This window comes from Meles meles, chromosome 3 (assembly GCF_922984935.1).
Source record: "Meles meles chromosome 3, mMelMel3.1 paternal haplotype, whole genome shotgun sequence".
Taxonomy (NCBI): Eukaryota; Metazoa; Chordata; class Mammalia; order Carnivora; family Mustelidae; genus Meles; species Meles meles.
In genome coordinates this window covers 107,921,124-107,942,714 of record NC_060068.1, presented here as the reverse complement: position 1 = coordinate 107,942,714, position 21,591 = coordinate 107,921,124, and the positions used below count along the sequence as shown (strand labels likewise).

Below are 21,591 nucleotides of genomic sequence, written 5' to 3'. Positions count from 1 at the left end.
CCTAGCTGTTGAGGACTATTATTACCCCGATTCAAAAATGAGGTAACAACCTGGAAAGAGTGTGTAATAGTACAGCCAGGAGGTCGAGTGGCACAGCAGGTCCCAGGAGCCTCACTTTTCACCACTATGCTATTCTCCCCCAGTTTTTCCCTCCCAGCCCTCTTGGCCCCCACGCCGGTCCCCAGAGCACTTTGTTTCCTCCCTTTGCAAGTTTGCTTAGGCTTTCACGCTTGGACAGGAACAACTGTTGATGCTGTCAGCCTTGACAGACAGGGATGTTATCACTTTAATAGCATTGAGGCCCTCGTTGAGTCCTCAAGATGAAACTTCACACGAAAGCAAAGTGACATGTGTGGTCCTCCCTGGGTTCTAGAGAATCCTCCCACAGTCAGCGAGTCTGAAAAGTGCCTTTGCAGGTACTGTCTCCCAGCTAAGCAACCCCCACCCATGCACCTCCTCCCAGTCTCCCCCACAGGGAGAAAAATCTACCAAAGTTAACCCAGATGCACCCTATCCCTAGCCAGGAGGCCTCCAAGAGGCAGCAGCTTGGGGCCTTGGAAATAGCAGGTCTGACAGGGGGAGTAGTTGGGATATACATTGAGGATAAAGTCCTCCATCCTCCATGAGCCACAAAAAGCAGCTTCACGGGAAAGCCTAGGGGAAAACAGCAGTCAAATCGCACCTCCGTCAGCCCTGACTTCAATTTATTGAAATCCATAACTCTCCTCATGTCTTCAAGGAAATGTGTTTAGGTGTGGGAGCCTTTGACGGGAAACTGAAATATTGATGAAGAGAAGTCTACACATTTTTTGATAAATAAGATGCCTTCTGATATTAGATTTTAGCACAAACAAGCAAGAATTTGCATCCCCCTCCGAAAAAATGGATTAAAAATGAGGAGAATCTGCTCATTCTGTTCATTTTTTCCTGCAACTTAGAGCAAATGACCTTTGCTGAGTATTAGCAGTGGCGAGGTGTCTGCAGTCATTGGAAAGGGAACTCCTTCAGCTTGATGCACATTTTCATACTCTGTGGTGGGTGCTGAAGACGCACTCAGACACGGTCCCTCTCATTAATTGTCTTTCAAGCCAATTAATTTTTCAGGGGCAACAAATCTGTGGATGACTGAGCACAGAATAGCATAGAATCATCGTGAAGAGCCTAACTTTTGACCCCAGCTGGACACAAGTTCACCCTCCTGTTCAAATTTCCACTAGCTGTGGAGATCCCGTCTAAGTTGTTTAAACTTTCTTTTTTTTTTTTAAGATTTATTTATTTATTTGACAGAGAGAGAGAGAGAGAGAGAGAGGGAACACAAGCAGGGGGAGTGAGAAAAGGAGAAGTAGGTGCCCCACAGAGCAGGATGTCCAATGCAGGGCCTAATCCCAGGACCGCAGGATCATGACCTGAGCCAAAGGCAGACATTTAACCAATTGAGCCACCCAGTTAGCCCATTGCTTAACTTTTTCGAGCTTCAGTTTGCTCATCTCAAAAGAGGGAGAATAGCGCCTGCCTCTTAGAGTTGTCATGAAGGTTGTGTGCTAAAGGAAAACACAGACTCCACCACTCCACCCGGAAGCCTTCTGTGGTGGATGTTAAGGGAGGGAACTCAGACCCAGAGTTCCTTTGGCCTTTCTGTGGGACCTGCTAACTGCTCACAGCTGAGCCCCTCCCCAGACAAGGCTCTCTGCCTGAGGGGGCTGTCTCACTCAAGGTTACATGACCTGGAGGAGGTTGGGGTTATTCATCCAAAATGACCATTTTTATGGAGTTCTAATTCACACACCCTAAAAATTCAGCCTTGTAAAGTACAATTCGGTGGAGTTTAGTACATTCACAAAATTATAAAACCACCGTCAGTATCTGATATCAGAACATTTCATCACACACACCCCAAAATACCTCAGATACTCAGTGCCATGAGCAGTCACTCCCTTTTCCCTCTCCCCTCATACCTTTGTAACTGTTCATCTACCTTCTGTCTCTGCTGATCTTGCCAAGTCTGCATACTTCATGTAAGTGGAACCATACAATCGGCAGCCTTAGTCTCTGGCTTCTTGCACTTAACATAATGCCTTCGAGGTTCTCCCTGTCCTGAGCAAGCATCAGCTGATGACTATGTAGGTTCTACATTTCGGCTATTAAGAATAATGCTAGAATGAACATTTATGTACAAATTTTTGTGTAGACATATGTGTGTATCAAGGAGTGGAGTCAGCTAGGTCAGACGGTAAACCTGTGTTAACTCCTTGAGAAACTGCCAGACTGTTTTCCAAAGAGGCTGCACCACTTTACATTCCCCATCCTCTCCCCTTGCCCCCCGCCACGCTGCAAGGCACGAGTTCCAATTTCTCTACATCTTCCACAGTATTTGTTATTGTCTTTTTGATTGTATCCATCCTAGTGAAAAAGAAAGGGTATCTCATTGTGGCTTTTGATCTACTTTTCCCTGATGGCTAATGCTGTTAAGCATCTTTTCATGTACTTACTGGCCTTACGTATATCTTTTGGAAGGACTGTCTATTCAACTCCTTTGCCCATTTTTTAAATAGGGTTATCTTCTTATTCTTGAGTTGTAAGAACTCTTTATATATTCTGTATCCTAAATCCTTATCAGATACAGAGTTTCCAAATACTCTCTTCCATCTGTGGATTGTCTTTTTACTTTCTTGGTAGTATCATTTGAAGTGCAGAAGTTTTGAATTTTGATGAAGTCCAATTTACTTATTATTTGGTCAACAACTGATTTTTGCAGAGAAACAGAATTTCATCCCCCTTGGGTCAACTCAAGACAACACTGAGAGGCCATCCCAGTTCCAGAGTTTCCAGAGACTGTCAGAGGCCTCTGTTACAGTGTGTGATAGTCTAAATCCGCCCCGTCCCCTTCATTCTGCATCCTGCTCTCCTTCACAGGCGTTCCGGCTAGGAACACTTACTGGGAAGATTCAGCATACTTATCTCAGAGCCCCCTCTTCCTTGGGAACCCAGATTGAGGCTCTTGTGATGTTTTCCCAATGATCTCAAGAAAAAGAATTACCTCCACTCCATGGTTTCAAGTCCTGTGACATGGCTCCCGGCCCAATACTCCAGCCTTGTCCCTCTCTATGCCCCTCTTGTGCTCTGGGATCCAGCCACACTGAAGGACTGGAGCTTTCTCCAGAAGGTCACGTTTCTAGCCTCTGGGCCTCTGCACTTGCTGTCCTTTCTTCCTCTCTCCCCGACCCCTCCAACTATCCTTTCACCAGGCCAACACCCATCATCCATCCAAAGTAAGGTCTTAGCTTACCATCATTTCCACTAAAACACTTTTCCTGACCCTACTATACATGTCCAAAGACCTCTTTACTTACCATGATGTATGGTGGTTCCTTCTTTACCACTTTGTCCGCACACCTCTACAGGAACCCTCCCAGGACAGGGACCCTCTCATGTGCACCATGTCTGTGGAGCTGGCTTGGAGCCCGACATCCAAGGAGAGCTGGACAAATATATAATGAATGAGTTAATATGTATGAAATACACGCAAAGTACAGAAGCAGAGAAGGCAGTAGCTAACTAGAGACTGCCTCAGGAAGGGGTGCCCACGGGCTCCTAGGCTGACAGTGGGGGCTGGGGGGCTCCAGTGAGGCAGCCCCGGGGTCTGTAGTCGGCACCACGACAAAGCCTGGCTGATACTCCTCCTGGGCTTCTTGAATTCCCCCGGCCCTCCTGCCCTCACAGGATCCTGGAATCTAGCAGTCTCCCAAATCTAGGCAGGAGGTTTGTGTCTGAAGCTGCTAAAAATCAAAACACCCTTCTGGGACATACATAAAATCTCCTCTGGTGCCCATAGATGATTTTATGGCTTTCCTTATCAGGGCTGTGCAGAAATCGCAGGCACAGAGAGAGACCGTTCCTTAGTTAATATTTGAAACAGGAGGCCAGGTTACATTAAAATGATGGATCTGGGGCTGAAAAAAATACATTCGGATGCCCTCTGTAGCCTCAGCCTTTCCTACCTTGATCCCCTCACCTCAGATCCAGGCTGCTGTTTAAAGGTGGAGGCGAGGTCCGGATCCAGAGGAAGGCCCTGGAGGAGGCCGTTAGCTCCCCAAAGTGTGGGCTCCCTCAGGGCTGGAGTGTGACCCCTGTGCTGACCTGTCTATCCTCAGAGGCTCTGGAGGAGGGCCTGGTCATGGATGGACAGGGGTTTAAATGCATGCTAAACAGGGGTTTAAATGCTTTGAACTCAGGTTCAAAGCTCTTAACCAGCACACTATGTGGTCAAATGATCCTTTGAGACAAGGTCTCCGGGCTCTCCCTCCACCTTCTCCATGGCACCCAGAGCCTCCTGGCCAGGTGCAGGGAGGGCCCAGTCTCTGCAGCTCAGACAGCACCTCCTCCTGCTCTGCGGTCAGGGCTTGGGCGGCAGCTGTCCCCAGCAGGGACAGATCTAGGACAGCCGCGGGGCAGCCAGACTGGATGCATCATTTTCCTGACCTGCTGCGGCTCCACCAAGCCCTAGACACCACCCAGGCAGCCACCATTAAAAGTGAGGACATCCTGGAGGACAAGAGGACAAGGGAGCTGGGGAAATTGCCTCTATGAGACCAACACCAAATCTCACCCAGCCCTGCCTCCCAGTTTGTGGCTCGGAAAGATTTATGGCACTGACTGCATGGGTCACTCTTGAGATAAAGGTCATAGATCTTGCAGCTGACAGGCCTCCTCAATCAGCGCTTCAGGGAAACTTCCACAGCTGATAAATGAGCTGTCTCTCAAGCCTCAGTGACAGACTCCTAAAGGTCTGCGTTGCTTAGGACTTCTCACTCATCCTTCAGGAGAGCCATCTGCCCCTGATGCCAGTATAGCAAGGGAGACTGCTGAGGGAGTCTCCAAGAGGAGCTCTGCCCCAGCACCCCCACTCAAGCCCCTCAGCAGGTGACCAGAGCAGAGGGAGCACCCTTGGCTCTGGAGGATAAGGAGCCCTGCATAAGTGCTCAGCCAAGGTAATTTCAGGGGCAGAAGTGGGAGGATGGACAGGGGTGCCTGGGTGGCTCAGTGGGTTAAGCCTCTGCCTTCGGCTCAGGTCATGGTCTCAGGGTCCTGGGATCGAGCCCCGCATCGGGCTCTCTGCTCAGCAAGGAGCCTGCCTCCCCCTTCCTCTCTGCCTACCTGTGATCTCTCTCTCTGTGTCAAATAAATAAATAAAATCTTAAAAAAAAAAAAAAAGAAGTGGGAGGATGGACAAACTGACTGGTGGAGAGGGAACTGCATGGCATTTGGAGACAGGGGGCTAATAGCTTTGAAGCCAACGTTGCTCATTGCGTACCCCAGTGTCCATGGGCCGCTTCCTTCTCCCAGGTACAACTCCTGAGTTCGTTTGGAACAGCAACGAGCCCAGTTAAAGGCCTTCACCTCCTTCAACTCCCCTACAGCTGAGGGCCCTGCAGGAAACCTAAGTGGTATTCTACTAGGGATTTCTAGAAAGGGTTCTCTTTCCTGTTACAGGCATTGCCCCTTGTACCGTACTCTTCCTTCTTTTTCATGCCTTTGTACAGATGGGCAAGAGCTATAGCACATCTCTCCTGCAACACGGAAGGGATGAAAGATCAGAAAGATAGAGGGACCTCAGATCCCCAGTGACAGCATGGATCTGCTGTGCCAATCCTGGATTGCTTACCTGGGGACTCACAGCCCTGTGAGCACCATACCCGCTCTCTGGGTAAGCCACGGGTGTCATTTTGCGGTCTTGTGGAGCGAAACAATCTTGGGTGATGGAGTCCAAGCTCTGATTCTGGGAATCTGAGCAAGTTGCTTAACCTCTGTCTAGCTTGTTTCCCCATCTGCATTATGGGAATAATGAGAGTAAGAACCACTACCGCTAATACTTCACCCACAGAGTGTTCCACACGCACCGACCCATACTGAGAAAGTACCCATGGTATACCCCAGGTAGAGGCATACCGCTCAAAGTAACACCTGCCTTAGCTACCTCACTGGGCTTTTTTGAGAAACAAAAAATTCCACGAAATTCCTTAGTAATATAGTAAAATAGTAATAGTAATAATAAAATGGTTACACCTGTTACTAATTCCCCATTCCTGGGACTTCACGGGGTCAAAGCTAGGAAGATTCTGTACTCCTGAAGCAGAAAGTCAACTCAGGAGGAGTGCCCCCATCCCACCCAGAGGGAAGGAGGAAACAAAGAAGCCCATTAATGGCCCCTTCTGCATCGCTGCGCCTCACGGCCTCCTTCAGAAATCAAAAAGTGGTGTTAGCATCCATATTTTACAGGTGGAGACAAGGACGCCAAGGGTTCGAGCCTGACTCAAGGCCATGGCATCAGCTTACCAGAGGTCAGGTGAGGACCCTTGTCTCCTGATGAATGCTTCTGGTCTGAGCCACTGGGCTGACCTATCTTCTGTCATTTTAAGAAGCAATGGCCTCTGGGGCGCCTGGGTGGCTCAGTGGATTAAGCCGCTGCCTTCGGCTCGGGTCATGATCTCAGGGTCCTGGGATCGAGCCCCACATCGGGCTCTCTTCTCTGCAGGGAGCCTGCTTCCTCCTCTCTCTCTGCCTGCCTCTCTGCCTACTTGTGACCTCTCTCTCTGTCAAATGAATAAAAAAAAAAAAATCTTAAAAAAAGAAGCAATGGCCTCTCTCTCCACCTCCCTCTGGGTCTCTGCATCTGTATTTCTGTAGGAGAGGTCTCTTGTCTGGCTATGTGTATCTGTATGTGTGCACGTGTGTGCATCTTTCTCATTATGTTTGTCTCCCTCTGTTTCTGTCTCATTCTCTGGGTCTCTTGCTTGGTGAAAAACTCACACCCCTTTCCCCAGGTCTCTGGAGTCTGTCCCCCACTCTCTGGATGCACATGTGTCTCTCCCCTCTCAAACCCCAGCCCCCATTAACACCCCAGACTGAACCTGCTGGTTTCCACCACTTGAACCCTCCTCACATGTCTTTCTTCATTTCCTGTAAATACTCAGCACCAACCGAGTGCTAGGCACAGGGCATACAGACAGAGTTAAGCAGGCCGTGTCCCCTGGGATCTCAAAATACACTTTTCCAAATGTGGGGAGGGATGTGGCCAAGAGGCTCCCACTTGTCCCTTGGGTCTCTCTAGCCTGGAGAGGAGCCTGACCTCTCTGAGCTGTCTGCCTGTCACCTGGAACAGGACAGAACCAATGACATCCTCAAGGATCCTGGGACAGTCCAGTTTGTTCACCAGAGGGGAACCCCTATCCCTGAACATGTGGATTTGAGAATTGCCGCTGAGCCAAGTCCCAGTAGGAGGCTCACCTGCCATATGGTGAAGCCCAGCTGAATTGGTCATTTGACTCTTGGGATCAGACTCCTGGTGACCACAGTTACTCAAGAGGAGGAGCCAGGCAAGGGGCAAGGCACAGCAGCCAATAGGAAACATCCAGCCTCCAAAACGTAATGCCACCTCCCACAGGGATTAAAGATCAAGTTCTAAAGCACTTAGCAGGGTGCCGGGTACGAAATAAGTACCTACTCAAATGTGCCTCCTACTGCTATCACCACAGCAACAAATAGGATTATTTACCACTGATAAGAAGGTGGGGACAGCATTGGTCCAAATGGCCTGGCAAGTTGAGCTTCAGTATTTTTCCTGAGCCATTCTTGCACTTCCCAGGGACTCCTACGTGCTTCTTAGCACCCCTTCCTCCCCTCATGATCTCCTCAAAGATGCAGCCACAGATGCCTAAAGACAGGACTCCAGAGTGCAGCCAATATCCTGGCTCCATCCCTTGGCAGCTCTGCTACCTTGCACAAGTTATTTAACCTCTGTGCATTTCATATCTTCGTCTATAAAAGATAACAGTAACCCAGAAGCCAATGATGAGCATTAAAGGCATTGACAGAGGTAAAGCACTTCAAAAAGTGCTTGGCACGTGGTACATACTCAGTAAATGTTATCTAGCATGATTTCATATATGTTGCTGTTTTATAAATAGACATTTAAAAGTTGTACATATTTAACAAAATAAAACTAATATTTGTATATATAATAATAATAACAACATCTGTAAAACCAGTAGGTCTTATAAAAAAAACTTCTAAAAATTGATGTTTATTTACAGGCAGATCTCTGTTTCCTCTTCGCTGTGTGTGAGACCAGCACACCCACCTGACAATCACTGGACAGATGCCCATACTACCAAACACCTACTGGAGGGACAGGCCTCTCTGGGCCTCACTGATCGTCTTGGTGGGTCTGACACTGTGCTGAGGCCAGGGAACAGAGACCTTGGGATACAGACCCTGTCCAGCGGATGTTAAAGAAAAAAGAAATTTTATTTTATTTTTTTATTTTTTAGATGTTGGCTATTTTTATTATGAAAATAAGATGGGCATCCTCTGAGAAATCCTCTGGCTACCCAACTGAGAACACCACTACTGATTGTCATTTCTGATCCATCTAAGTAGGATAACCATTCTCTTCTCTCCCACTTTTTTTTTATTGTATTTTTTCAGTGTTCCAGGATTCATTGTTTATGTACCACACCCAGTGTGCCATGCAATACGTGCCCTGCTTAATACCCACCACCAGGTTCACCCATTCCCCACCCCCTCTCCTCTAAAACCCTCAGTTTGTTTCTTGGAGTCCACAGTCTCTCACGGTTCATCTCCCCCTCCGATTTCCCCCACTTTTCCTTTCCTTCTTCTAATGTCTTCCGTGTTATTCCTTATGCTCTACAAGTAAGTGAAACCATATAATTGACCTTCTCTGCTTGACTTATTTCGCTCAGCATAATCTCTTCCAGTCCCATCCATCTTGATACAAAAGTTGGGTATTTATTCTTTCTGATGGAGGCATAATACTCCATTGTATATATGGACCACATCTTCTTTATCCACTCATCTGTTGAAGGGCATCTCAGCTCTTTCCATGGTTTGGCTATAGTGGACATTGCTGCTATGAACATTGGGGTACACACAGCCCTTCTTTTCACTACATCTGTATCTTTGGGGTAAATACCCAGTAGTGCAATTGCAGGGTCACAGGGTAGCTTTATTTTGAAGAAAAAAGAAATTTTAATCTGAAGATAATGTGGGACTAAGACAAAGTGGAGAGCCTGGACTATAGAAATAAAATACTGAGAAAGGTTTTCACAGTTCAGCTTTTATTAACATTAAGTATGGGAAACTAGAACTTGATTCCTGTTGAAATCATCCATTTGAGGAACGGTTTCTTCGGCTATCGCTGTAACTGATGGAGCCTGGGACAAGTGTTCGTTTGCTGGATAGATGGGCTCTAACATCCAAGCAGAGAATAGGAGATCAAGGACCTTACCAAAGCAGTGTGTTCACAGGGAATCAGTATCAAGTCAGGTCACCTATGGACAACCACATGGACAGAGCACCCACACAGACATACACATTCAACATCTTAAGTCTTCTTTCAAAGTATTTTATACATCATATACAAATTAAACAAAAAATCCAACCAGGGTCCTTTATTGCCACTGAAAAACAGGGGAGAATGGTTTTCAGTCTCATAGCCATGGGCAAGAACATAGTACTAGGGCGATTTGTTTCTCCAGATGCCACCGTCATATGCATTCCTGCCTTGGCTGATGCCATACCCATGGGTCACTCAGCCCCATGACAAAGGCTGTGGCAGGGGCTATGAGGCAGTGGTTATCCACTAGAGAAGTCCCTTCCCTTCCCAAATGTCGAAAATGCTGCTGGCTCACCTGCTCGGTCACACAGCACACACAGCACAGCTAAGCATGAGGGGCTTAGGACTCTAAACAGTGCAAACACTTAAAAAAAAAAAAAAATACATTCTAACCTCCTTGCTTCTCCAGGCAAACAAAGCCTTAAAAACTCCAGCTAACTGGAATATGAGTTTGCTCAGCCTCCCAACCTGATCCAACAAGGTGCAAATGGGGAGCATGGAGGCAATTCAAATGGCACCTGTCCCAATAATAATAAAAATAAAAGACTGGTTTAACGAGGCTAATGGCAGATAAATACATAAAATAGAGCCTGGAGTGCAGACACGGCTCAAGAAACAAGTTTTAGGTATACTGTGAGCATCTATAAAGCACACGTTTAACACATTCTTAATGATCGTGAGGAGTAAGCCCTCTTCTAAAGTTCATAGAGAAGATGCTTCCAAAAGGGACATCCTCCAGCAACAAAGGCCTTTAGCTGGTGGAGGCTTTGGAAGAACGAGGGGCAGAAGAGAATGAGGACTGGTTTGCCAGACCTAGGAAACTCCTGGGAGTAGGCACTGCAGGGCAGTCCCTTCTCGAGCTCCTCCATGCCACCGCGTGCCAGGCGCAGCACCAGGCAGTGAGACCCACCAGGAGATGGGCCAGCCAGCCTCCCCTCTGCAAAGAGCAGACTCCAAAAAAAAAGTGACCGGGCAACGTAGTTGGGGAATTGCTGAGTCAGGCTAAACATTAGTCCCTAAGCAATTCCAGAAACACCAGGGATTGTGTTTTCCAGCAATCTCCCTTGAATATGGCATCAGAAAGAAGACTCAAAGTCAGAAAGAGTCATCTATCTGGAAGTACTAAAAAAAAAAAAAAATCAGTTTTTGGAGGGTGACAAGCAGACGGAAAATAGCTACAGGCATAAACTAGGAGAGGGAATGACTTACGGAACACAACACTTCATTATCATGGATAATAAAAATCAATTCAGGTATCCTAAAAAATGATCTTATAAAAATATCTACATTAAAAGTTTAACCTGAATGCTATAGCTTCAGTTTTATAAAAAGGCAATCTTTGAAAGGCTCTGGCTCAGGAATATACAAATATTACACAACAGATATCAAAGTAACACCGCTCAAAAAGCATGTTAGGGGATATTGCAACTGGTTTGTCGTGAAACAGAATTAAGTATTCTTATTGCATAGAAGAAAATGAGGTCAGTTTCATTTGCATAATACTGCAACTTTTTAGGAGAGATGCCATTAGGTACTGAGGAGAAGGAACTTTGGAATTCAGAGTCTGACTTCTGTGATATCCAAATCAGTATCCAAGCGGCGTCTAAGCAGCTTCTAACCTTGGGTCGCAATTCCATTTCACTACCGTGATCAGCTTTCAGATACACCTCCCCGCAAAGTTGCATGCACAAGCAGCTGCGGCCACCAAATTGGGGGGGGGGTGGGCAGTGAGGGATTCACCTACCATGTGACCAGCAGACTTGAAATCAAGTGGGCTGTGTTCACCGTGGAGAGAGAATCGTACCTAGTGATAGAGAGATAGCAGGTTTTAAATGGCATCTGTGGGCAGCAAGAGCCAAATGGCTTTTTGGTGGTGGCGTACCAGTGCTGGAAGTCTCTGTGAGAAAGGACACGTGAGGATGAGGTGACCATGGCCTCAGCAATACTACCAGCAGGGGGCAGTGCTTCCCGGCAGGTGTGAGGCCCAACCAATAGCAAAAACCCCAAGAGCAGAAACCATGGCTGGTGTGCTCTCAGGGAAGGGACTCACTCTGGGCAGATTAAAAACAAGAACCTCCCCCCACATATGAATCAAAGTCCAGCTCCTAGGTGTTGGGAAAGGGGGTGGGAAGTTCACCTTTCATCTGAAAATCAGGAGCTGTGTGAACAGCACACGAGGGACCCCATCCCCCAGCCTCATCGGCGCCAGGAACCAAAACCAAGTCCCAAACCCTCCTCAGGCCGGGAAGAAGAACGTTTGCGACAAAAAGCTCATTTTGTCAGCCTCCGAGCCCAGGCAGAGCTCGGAAGCCACAGTCATTTCCAGTGCCAAGTGAGAGTACAGCACCCAAGTGAAGGCAGGCCTTGATTCCTTGGGAGACATTTCCTCCAGGCCCAACAAAGCTGGATATTTCAGCCTCTTCCGGATGCCTTGATGCTAAGAATTCCGGATGCCTTGGTGCTGCCCTCCAAATGTCTCACTGACATAACATCTTCTCAACAACAGAAGTCGTTTCTTCTTCAAGAGAGTTGAGTGTTTAGTGCACAAAAAATACACAGTAAATACACAGAGAGGCCAGCTAGCTAGGGAGGCTACTGGCTTTCTAACTGTAGCCGGGAGCTGGAGGGGATGCCAGGCTCCTGCAGGATCTGCTTGGAAGTAGCCCAGTTAGATCAGAAGTCCCACATTAGGTTTCATAACGCCCCGTGACTCCTGTAAGTAGACCCCAAAATCAGGGAGCATTAAAGCCCAGCCCTGATGATGTCAGAGTACTCTCCAGACACAAGACCTTCCCTCCTTATGCCACAGATCCCAACATAAGTGACTTGCAAGGTGAGGAACAGTTTCTCCTTCCTTCCTTCCTTCCTTCCTTTCCTGCCTTCCTTCCTCTTTCTTTCTTTAATGAAAATCAGTCCTCAAATACCCACCCTAAAATACCCACCTCCCCCTCCAGATGCTTGACATTCTGTCATTAATAATTTTTACCTGTGAATTAGCAAAGCTCTCACCAAGCTCCTCTTTTAAAATGCAAGTTTCTCTGAGAGAGATCACACATCCTGGGCATTTACCACCATCTCCTCCCTCTCAGAGAAACAAGGAGGAAAGGAGTATTCTGAGGATACAGGCCCTGGAACAGGGGGAGAGCACAAGGAAAGGAAGACGAGGACCTCAGACAGACTTGACCATTGCCATCTAGTGCTGAGGCCCAGCCCCAGCTGGTATACTCCCTTGAAGTCATCCACAGCCATCTAGATTATATAGGACCCCCAAGGCAGGGGCAAAATTATCTCTGGGTTTGGAGGTAGGGTGACCTTTTATTTATTCTCCAAACCAGAACACTTCTGAGAGTAAAATGGGTGCTAGGAAGAATTAAGCATGGATAATAAGGATAGATGGGGACTGTCCCATCCCAGGAAAACCCAGAAGTAGGATCCTCTCTGAGACCATTTTTGGCAGGAACTGCCTTACCACTTTGGTTTGTTGTTTTGTTTTAGTTGTTTGTGTATATATATGTGGGGGGGTGTGTTTTTTTTCTCCAGTGTGATACTCAGGACTTCTCCAAAGAGCTAGTTTTCCCAATTGAAGAGACACAAAATCTCCCAAGCCTGGAATCCACAACCTCAAAGACCAGTGGTCAAGGACCAGATGGTTCTCATCTGCTTCCTGAAGGAAAGCCCAAGGAAGAGCACCCAGTGGAGGGGCTGGGGACCCCATCTGTTCCCAGTTCTCGCACACAGAAGACACAGTGCAGATGCAAGAATGCCCAGCTCTTCTGCAGACCATGGCAGGAATCAAAGTCAGTCTGTGGGCATGGTCAAAGCAACGCCCCCATCACCAGTCATTTTCTGGACATTCCTGGCCTATCCACCCAGACCTCCAGAGGCCAGCAGCTTTAGGAATCTTGGGGTTCCCATAGGGCAAATCCAGAAGAGAGGTTTCTGTGATTTGATTTTTAGCACAGAAGGATCAGTAGTAAAGAAATCCAGTAGATTGTCACACATCCCCCAACTTCGTGAAAGACCATGTTCCACACACACACACACACACTGTCCCCATGTTCTTGGGTGTTCATGTAGAAACACACAAAAAAGCCCCCAAGTGCTTCCTGGAGCTTTAGGAGCCCACTGCTCAGGGGGGAGTCCCGAACACTTCAGGGGAGCAGGAGGCGATCACCAGTCTTCATGCCGGACGCCACTCAGCCACTTTGGAGGAGGGCATGTCTTGATCCGCTGCGGACTCCGGTGGCGAGTGGCACCGACAGCCACGGCGCCGCTGTTCTGAACCAAAGGCAGCACCCTTCCCCCGCCTCCACCTCCTGGCCGTGGGCCTGTGGGTCACAAGGGCTTGTGAATCACAGCAACACCTATGATGAAAGGGAGAGAAAGTGAGCACCTCAGCTTCTTCAAAGGCATTCAGAGAACCAAGGGGTTCATGGGTCTGAGCCATCCTAAAGCCCCAGTCAAGGGGAAGGGGCATGTCTGTATCCAAGCCCCGCAGGGCCTGAGGACTCAGGCTGCCCACAGTGGGCTCTTTCCCACTCTTATGGCCAAGGCCCGGCAAGACACCTGAACCTGCACGCACAGGCCTTCAGCACCACAGCTAGTGGGCTCCCCTAGCATCATCACATGAACATGGTTCCTATCTCAAGGAGTTCTTTTCCAAGACCAGAACTCAGCCTCATGACACTCCGCACTGTCACAGGGGGCCCAGAGGCAGTTCCTTGGCTCTTCCTGTCCATCACTATAAGATAAGTGACAAGGATTCATACCTACTTTTACAAGATACTGAAATGAACTGGAAAGAACAGTGAACTGACTTCAAACAAGTAAGAAAAACTGCATGCTGGTCCTAGCTTGGCCACCAGTCCAGCTGCAGGGAGGCCTTAGGCAAGACCACTGACCTCTTGAGGCTCAGCTCCCATGCTGTGTGATGTCACCTGATGGAAAGACCGCTCCCGTGCTAAACACTGTGCTCGGAACAACAGTCCAGACAATGTCTGTCTCCAAAATGACTTTAGCCAAAGTGAACTATACTCCACGGCTAACTTAAGAATCCACAGATTATCCTAGAATGCCTCTGTGGCAAATACCCTAAGTGGATTCAGCCAACCTCCCCTCTACTTGCTGTTCACGACGGCAGAGACAGCATATGACTGACTCAGCTTCCCAGACTGCCTGGCAGGGCCACATGCCCCAGGTCTGGCCGAGACCATTGCAAACACATGTTTGCCGGGGCTGCAGCTTTGGCTCTGCCCGGTGCCCCACCCGAAAGATGGCTTACACACAGCCCACGGTGGTGGTGGCTACTGGTAAAGCCAGCAAAACAGAAAAGGGAGAACATGCCTGGTTTTTCAACGACAGCCCGAGCCCTAGACCAGCCCTGGACTTCTGGTCTTCCTTCTGCCTGAGATAGGTACACTCCCTCCTTGCTTAAGCAAGTACATGTCTGCTCTTCTGGTACCTTCAACCGAACAAAATCCTAATTTACAGGTAAGGTCTGTTGGTCCGGTGTAACTGACAGTTACTTTAGCGAGGTCCCATGACTATAAAATCTTCTGGCTACAGAGGAGATTGAGAGAACACTACTGAGAGAAATGCCAGGATATCCCAGGAGTGAGATTCTAAGATACCCACTGCATGTGAGTTCGGGAGAAAGGTGCAGATAGAAAAGCTCAGAGGTGGGCAGCCCTGCAGTCCGACCCAGATGTGTTGCCTGACCTTGACAACATCTCGCCTGCACCTCAGAATTCTTTCATAAGGTAGCACTAAAAAAAAAAAAAAAAGAAAGAAAAGAAAGGCCGGGTCCTGTATTGTTTTTGTTATATTAACCTCCTCTTTGGACATACCTTAGTAGCTCAGTCAGTTAAGCATGTGCCTTCAGCTTAGGTCATAATCCCCATATCAGGCTCCTAGCTTGGCAGGGAGCCTGCTTCTCCCTCTCCCTCTGCCTGCCACTCTCCCTGGCTGTGCTCTCTCTCTCTCTCTCTCAAATAAATATATAAAACCTATAAAATTTAAAAATTTTTAAAATAAACCTCCTCTTTTGATTATAAAAGTAAAAAATTTTTGATGCACCCGGGTGGCTCTGTCAGGTAAGCGTCCAACTCCTCATTTCGCTCAGGTCATGATCTCAGGATCCTGGGATGAGGCACAGGTCGGGCTCCGCCCTCAGTGGGGATCCTGCTTGAGATTCTCTCTCTCCCTCTGTCTGTGCCCCTCCCCCCACTCACACACACTGTCTCTCTCAAAATAAATAAAATCTTTCAAAAAAAAAAAGTAAAATATTCTCATTTCAGGAAATTTGGAAAACATAGAAGAAAACAAGGAAAGAAAGTTTTTAAAAACCCTACATACAAAGAGAATCACCATTGTCTTCTTGGACTATTTCCTGGCTTTTAAAAATAACCGTGATCATCTACATACCAGGGAGATACTGTGCTAAGCGTTCCACTCCTACTGCACAACAACTGTGAGGAACCTGCTGTGATTTCATTCTCATTTTACAAATGAGAAAACAAGAAGTTCAGTCAGACCGATCACCCTGCCCAGAGCACCAGTCCAAGGCACAGAACTGGAACCCATGAGATCTGACTCCGATGTCCCCTTCTTTAAGCAGTTGCTACTCAAATGTCCAGGAGTCCAGGATGCAGGACTGCGTGACTGAGCTTACAGGGCACATCCCTTGAGCATCCTCCCTTTTAAACCCACAGCTTGTCACGAACATGTTCTCATGACATTAAAAACACTTGCATTATACAAATATTTCACAGTTTGACGATTTCTCTGATGTCAGACATTAAGTAGTTCTCAGTTCTTTGCTATCATAAATAATACTCCAAATCCATCTACCTCTGCATTGCAGGCAATTTCTTGAGATTCTTAAAAAAAAAAAAAAAAAAAAAAAAGACAGATACACTCAGTCAATGGAGTTGAAGACAAATTGCACGTTTGCTTGTCTGTTTCGCAGCTACTTCTAGAGTGGACAATGAAGAGGTAGACATGAAATATTCAGCACATATGTGAAATTCTAACCACATACACCTAAATCTTCCCTTCTTCTTAAGATCCACTAGGAGCTGAGGGAGGACCCCTCACTGGCCTCACTGTCTCGTACTCGAAGCTGTCTGTACTCGTGCTCTTCCCACGACCGTATTGAAAAGAAAATGAAAGTACTCATTTTAATAATTAATCATGAGAAAAGAAGCACTCAAAGACCAACATGCCTCTAAAAATTTTTCTGTTTGATTGAGAAAAATCCTAAACAAGGAAAAAAAAGTAAAATCAGTTCACTGCAACTGACAGCCTGTGTTGACAATCTAGGATATGAGCCCCTTCAAGCCTGCACAGCACAGCCCTTCTTTGCACTGAAATCCAAACAAGACTGATGGACCTTCTACCGCAAAAAGGGAATCAGAACACCATGGAAGTTGTGATGCACGCTGAAGGAGATCATGGGTGTCAAATACTTAGGTTCATGCCTGGGATGTTGTTATGTGCTCTGTAAATCACTGTTAGCTCTAACTATTCCTGTTTCTGGAAGACAAGGTACAGGTTTGCTGAGCTACATCATGGGTATGGGAGTCTGCTTGTCTCCCTACAGACCCCTGTCGTCAGCAGCTCCGACCTCCCAGACCTCACCGAGCCCATCGCACATGCTCACCACGAATGAGCCTCCACAGCAGCGTGGTGCTTACTGCTGCCTCCCCCTCTTGCCTGGCGTGCTTTCTCCTCCTCCACTGGGGTAGTACAGAGGGCATGGGCTCAGCAGTCAGACCTGAGTCTAAATTCCGACTTTGCCATTTTTTAGCCATGGTCTTGGGCAGGTGACTTAGACTCCCCAAACCTCAGTTTCATCACATGTAAAATGGAAGGATACAGTCCCATTCACCCAGGGCGTTCTTGAAAGGATGACAGCGAATGGGTACGGTGCGCCTAACACACCACCTTCTGGCACAGGGAGGGAACCTCTGGCACAGGGCAGCTCCCAGCTCCAGAGGTGACCCAACCTTGTTTCCTCCAGGAAGTTCTCATCTGTCACATCTTAAAATATAGACCGCGTAGCACATTCTATCGAGAAGTCACGGGTACACTGCCTTGCATGTGCTACTTCATGTAGACAGATCTTATCTTTCCAATTAAACTTCTGCAAGGCAAGAACTGTATCTTATTCTGTGTAGGAGTCCAGAAATGGCAATGAAATTCTAAACCCATAAGCTTAGGACGAATCACAGCAGTTGGAAGTGGCCCCTGCGAACACGGGTGTTAAAAAGAATTCTGGGCCTACATTCCGGTTCACTGGGGAAACCCAGGCTCAGCAGGGGTATCTGTTGTGGGCACAGAATGACGGAGTGGTGGCATGTGACAATTATCTACTATCGCTGCAGGAGGCACGAAGTCCCAAGTTAAGTAAACTCAGCTCCACGGGTGCAAGAGTGGGGGGGGGGTGAAGGTGGAACTGGGGGCAGGACACTGACCTGCGTAGCTCCGCCCCGTACTCATGTTGGTCGGCAGCAGCGTCCATTTGTCAGTGATGGGGTTGTAGTATTCCACCGAAGCCAAGTTGCAGGATCCGTCATCCCCTCCAACCACATACAGGAGCCCGTTCACTGCGCAGACTCCTAGGAAGCAGAGGCCATAGGAGACACCAGAGCAGGAGCCACGAGGGGATCAGAATGGATGGGAAACAAGCATGGAGAGCCCGGGAGGCACTCCTCCTCTCCTTCAAGGTGACCCAGTGAACTGGCTCATAGGTCTGATTTTGCTCAATGGGAGACCATGTCAACAATAACCACTGGGCCCTGAGGATCCCCCATTTCTAAGAAGGTCTCTTCTCTGACCGGGGAGCTCTCACTGCTACGTGCTCTCAGGGACATTCCTGGCCCCTGACCCTATAAATACTTAATGCGTTATGGGTACGGGCCCCTCTCTACTGGAGCATGTGGACTTCCCACACGTGGACTGAGCTATGCTCAGGGAATCTCACACACACTACTCCTGCTCTGCTTGTAGGTTTGCTCTGGTAAACCCTGTGCCTAGTGGTTGTATCTGGGATGCCTCCACGTGACTTAGATCTAAACATACACACAGCCCCCAGCGACAAGGTATTCCTCCTACCCTGATCTCACAGAGAGCTGGTGTAAGGGCAAAGTCTCATGCTGCAGGGACCAAGAGTAGGAAAACGTTATTTTGCTCATCAAGAGTTTACAAGGCCTTGGTCTAATATGCTGTGTCATGAGAGGGTTGATGATATTCAAGAAGCAATAATTGTCAGTACTGATGAAGATCATCTCAGATCCTGATGAGAGGATAAAATGTGCTGCTTTCCTGGATAGCACTGGAAGCAAATATGCTGCCTCTAGCTTCAGAATTTCACTCCTGGACTTAAATTCTAAAAAAATAATTTGAGATGTGTGCACTGATTAGCCTTAGGACCATTTAAAATAACAAAAGCATTATTGGTAGAAAATGGAAATAATCTAAAAGCCCAATAGTAGATGAGATACTTAAATTGTGATACAGCCATTTAAAATATCATGTAAGTCTATTTCGCGTTATAAAAAGACAGTTGCGAAAGATTGTAAAGTCGATTAGAAAAGGAGGTTGTAGAACAGCACTGAGTAGGATTCCACTTTTGCTATAAAAAATAGAAATATCTCTATGTGAACGTATACATATATATTCATTTACACCAAAACTTAATTCTTGGATTTTTGATTAGCTGTAATCCCTCACTCATGGGGCTTAAGGCCAAATGCCAAGTTATATCATAGCAGACTCAGGCAGTGCGCAAATTAATAAACTCCCTTCTGTTTACACTTTCAACATGTGACCTACAAATGAGTTTAGCAAACAGGTAATTTGAGTATAAAGGAAAAAAATCTGCCTGAAAGTCACCTGTTTGCCTTTCCAGCATGGGAAGCTAAGCTAAGCCAACACTTTCCTAGAGTAAAGAGCCATAAAATAAGATATACCAACATAGGACACGATCCATAAGATAAAGCTGTTAAAGCAGAGTTTATAGGGAGGTCAGGCTCCCAGAACAAAAATCTAAACACTCTAAGATAGGTCACCCCCACAGGAAAGCAAACAGGGAGGAGACAGAGAGACAGGAGGTACAGAGTGAGGAATATGAGAAGTGCTCCCACTGGACAATGAATCAGGGCCCTGGCAACCCGTAGGAAGAAGGGAGATGGGTTTCAGGTGGGAAGTGAGAGGTTCTCAGAGCCAGGTACAGGCAAAGAACATAGAACCAAGTGTCACTGACTGGCCATGCCACACAGCCCCGTGTCTAGCTACCCAACAGAGCCAGTGGGCCGGGGCTTTGATGGAGTCTGTGTCCTAGCGTGTACAGTGAAAGTCATCAGCCCCTTGCATCTAAGCAGGCGGACCCTGTGGCTAGCGGTTGTGTTCCCCAGCTCTCCCCTCATCTAGCCCAGCACCGATCTGACGAATGGATACTCCTGTTTGAGGTATAAGCTTGGGCCAGGTTCTGTCCCTCCAACTGTCTCTTACAGCTACTATTTGCACCCATACCCCCAAGGGCAGAAAGAGAGAGCAGTCTCATTACCTGCATTGCGCCGGCACATATTCATATCTGCCACCTGCTTCCAGGTGTTTGTTCCAGGATCATAAACTTCAACACTCTTCCTCACCAGGGGTCCGTCATGCCCGCCTGTGGCATACAGCTGGCCACTGAGCACCCCGACCCCTGAAACGCAGAGCACAGCATTCCAGCCTCCGGCTGGCAACCACGACTAGAAACCAGGAGGCCTGGCGTCTGGTCCTGGGCAGCTACTATCAGCAGGGTGGTCTGGGGGAGTGCTGCTTTGTTCCCCCAGACCTCAGTGCCCTCATCTGTAAAACACACAGAATGACACCCTGCCTGTCTAAGCCTGTCAATCTGAGAATCCCCAACAGATAAAGCAAAAATCACTCCGTGGCTAATTTTAAGAAATGTAAATATACATATATATGTAACATATATGTGTGTATGTTCATGGTTATATATAATGGGGAGGGAAGAGTTCATATGCAAAGAAAAATAGAAAAAAGGCCAAAAAAGGTTGAAAAACACCCTCCAAAACTTCAGGAGTAGTTACTTCCAGAGGGTCAAAATTGGCCTCCCTTTGGGCTATCTGTGTGGCCACGTTTTCCTACAATGCTGTTTCACTCGGATTCCGCAGCCTTCTATTATACTGGTTGCAGAGAAAGACTGCAACACGGAAACGAGCTGCGCAGCAGCTGTGGTGACGTCATTACCACGCAGACTGTCCCACCGGGATGCAGGACCGGTTCTTTCCGCTACGTGCTCTCCTCTTGCAGAGAGGAGAGCGGCATTCCACACGCCCCATGCTGAGAAGCCAGAGCTGACTCCTAGAGTGGCATCACTCTTTAAGGAGCACCTGGGTGGCTCAGTTGTTGGGCGTCAGCCTTCGGCTCGGGTCATGATCCTGGGGTCCTGGGATTGAGCCCCACTTCAGGATCCCTGCTCAGCGGGAAGCCTGCTTCTCCCTTTCCCACTCCCCCTGCCTGTGTTCCTGCTCTTGCTATCTCTCTCTGTCAAATAAATAAATAAAATCTTAAAAAAAAAAAAAGACAAAAAAAGAATAAACTCCCATGCAAATCACGGGAATAAAAGCCAGCAGGCAGAAGGTTGGCACAGGATCCCTGAAAGAGCAACTAATGTGGAGGCCAGGACTCGTGGGGTCTGGATCAGAGTCTCTAATTTGCCCTTTCTGGTCCTCAGTTCTCCCACCTGCAAAGTGAGGGAGCTGGACTGCACAGGGAGCTCCAGGGGCCCACAGATCACCCTGCCCCACAGTAGGCTGCATCTCGATAGGGTGGGGAGATGTTGAAAAGAGCGATTCCGGGGCCTCCCTCCTGGAGACCCTGGCTGGGAATCAGAACAAGGACACCGGGTGACTGGGATGTGCAGCCAAGCGTGAGACCTCGATTTCTATGATGTAAGCTTCCCAGGGACAAGGACCCTATCTGTCTTACCACATCTGTTTCCTGTGCCTGAGGGTACTGGGTTTATTGTTTGAATGACACGATACGTAAAATCCCACTTAGCAATGGCGCGGCTGTGCTAGCAGTTCCTCACAGTTGCCCGAAACCAACAGCAGATGGTGGTATTGTATCAACAACGGCTAGCTAACAGACCCGGGTTTAAGACTGTT

The 21,591-nt window shown here is 47.7% G+C and overlaps 1 protein-coding gene across 5 annotated transcripts in view; it reads right to left on the bottom strand.

Annotated features, from left to right (window-relative positions):
* Nucleotides 1–9,115: 9,115 nt before the first annotated feature.
* The window catches only part of KLHL3 (kelch like family member 3), a 121,016-nt gene continuing 108,540 nt past the window's right edge, over nucleotides 9,116–21,591 (bottom strand). For all 5 annotated transcript variants that reach the window (XM_045999936.1, XM_045999938.1, XM_045999937.1 and 2 more), the window contains 3 exons: nucleotides 19,980–20,120; nucleotides 17,887–18,030; nucleotides 9,116–13,776 (listed from right to left, as the gene is read on the bottom strand). In XM_045999936.1, coding sequence (XP_045855892.1) covers nucleotides 13,748–13,776; nucleotides 17,887–18,030; nucleotides 19,980–20,120 — 314 coding nt within the window. In that variant the 3' untranslated portion in view covers nucleotides 9,116–13,747. The remainder of the gene's footprint in view (nucleotides 13,777–17,886; nucleotides 18,031–19,979; nucleotides 20,121–21,591) is intronic.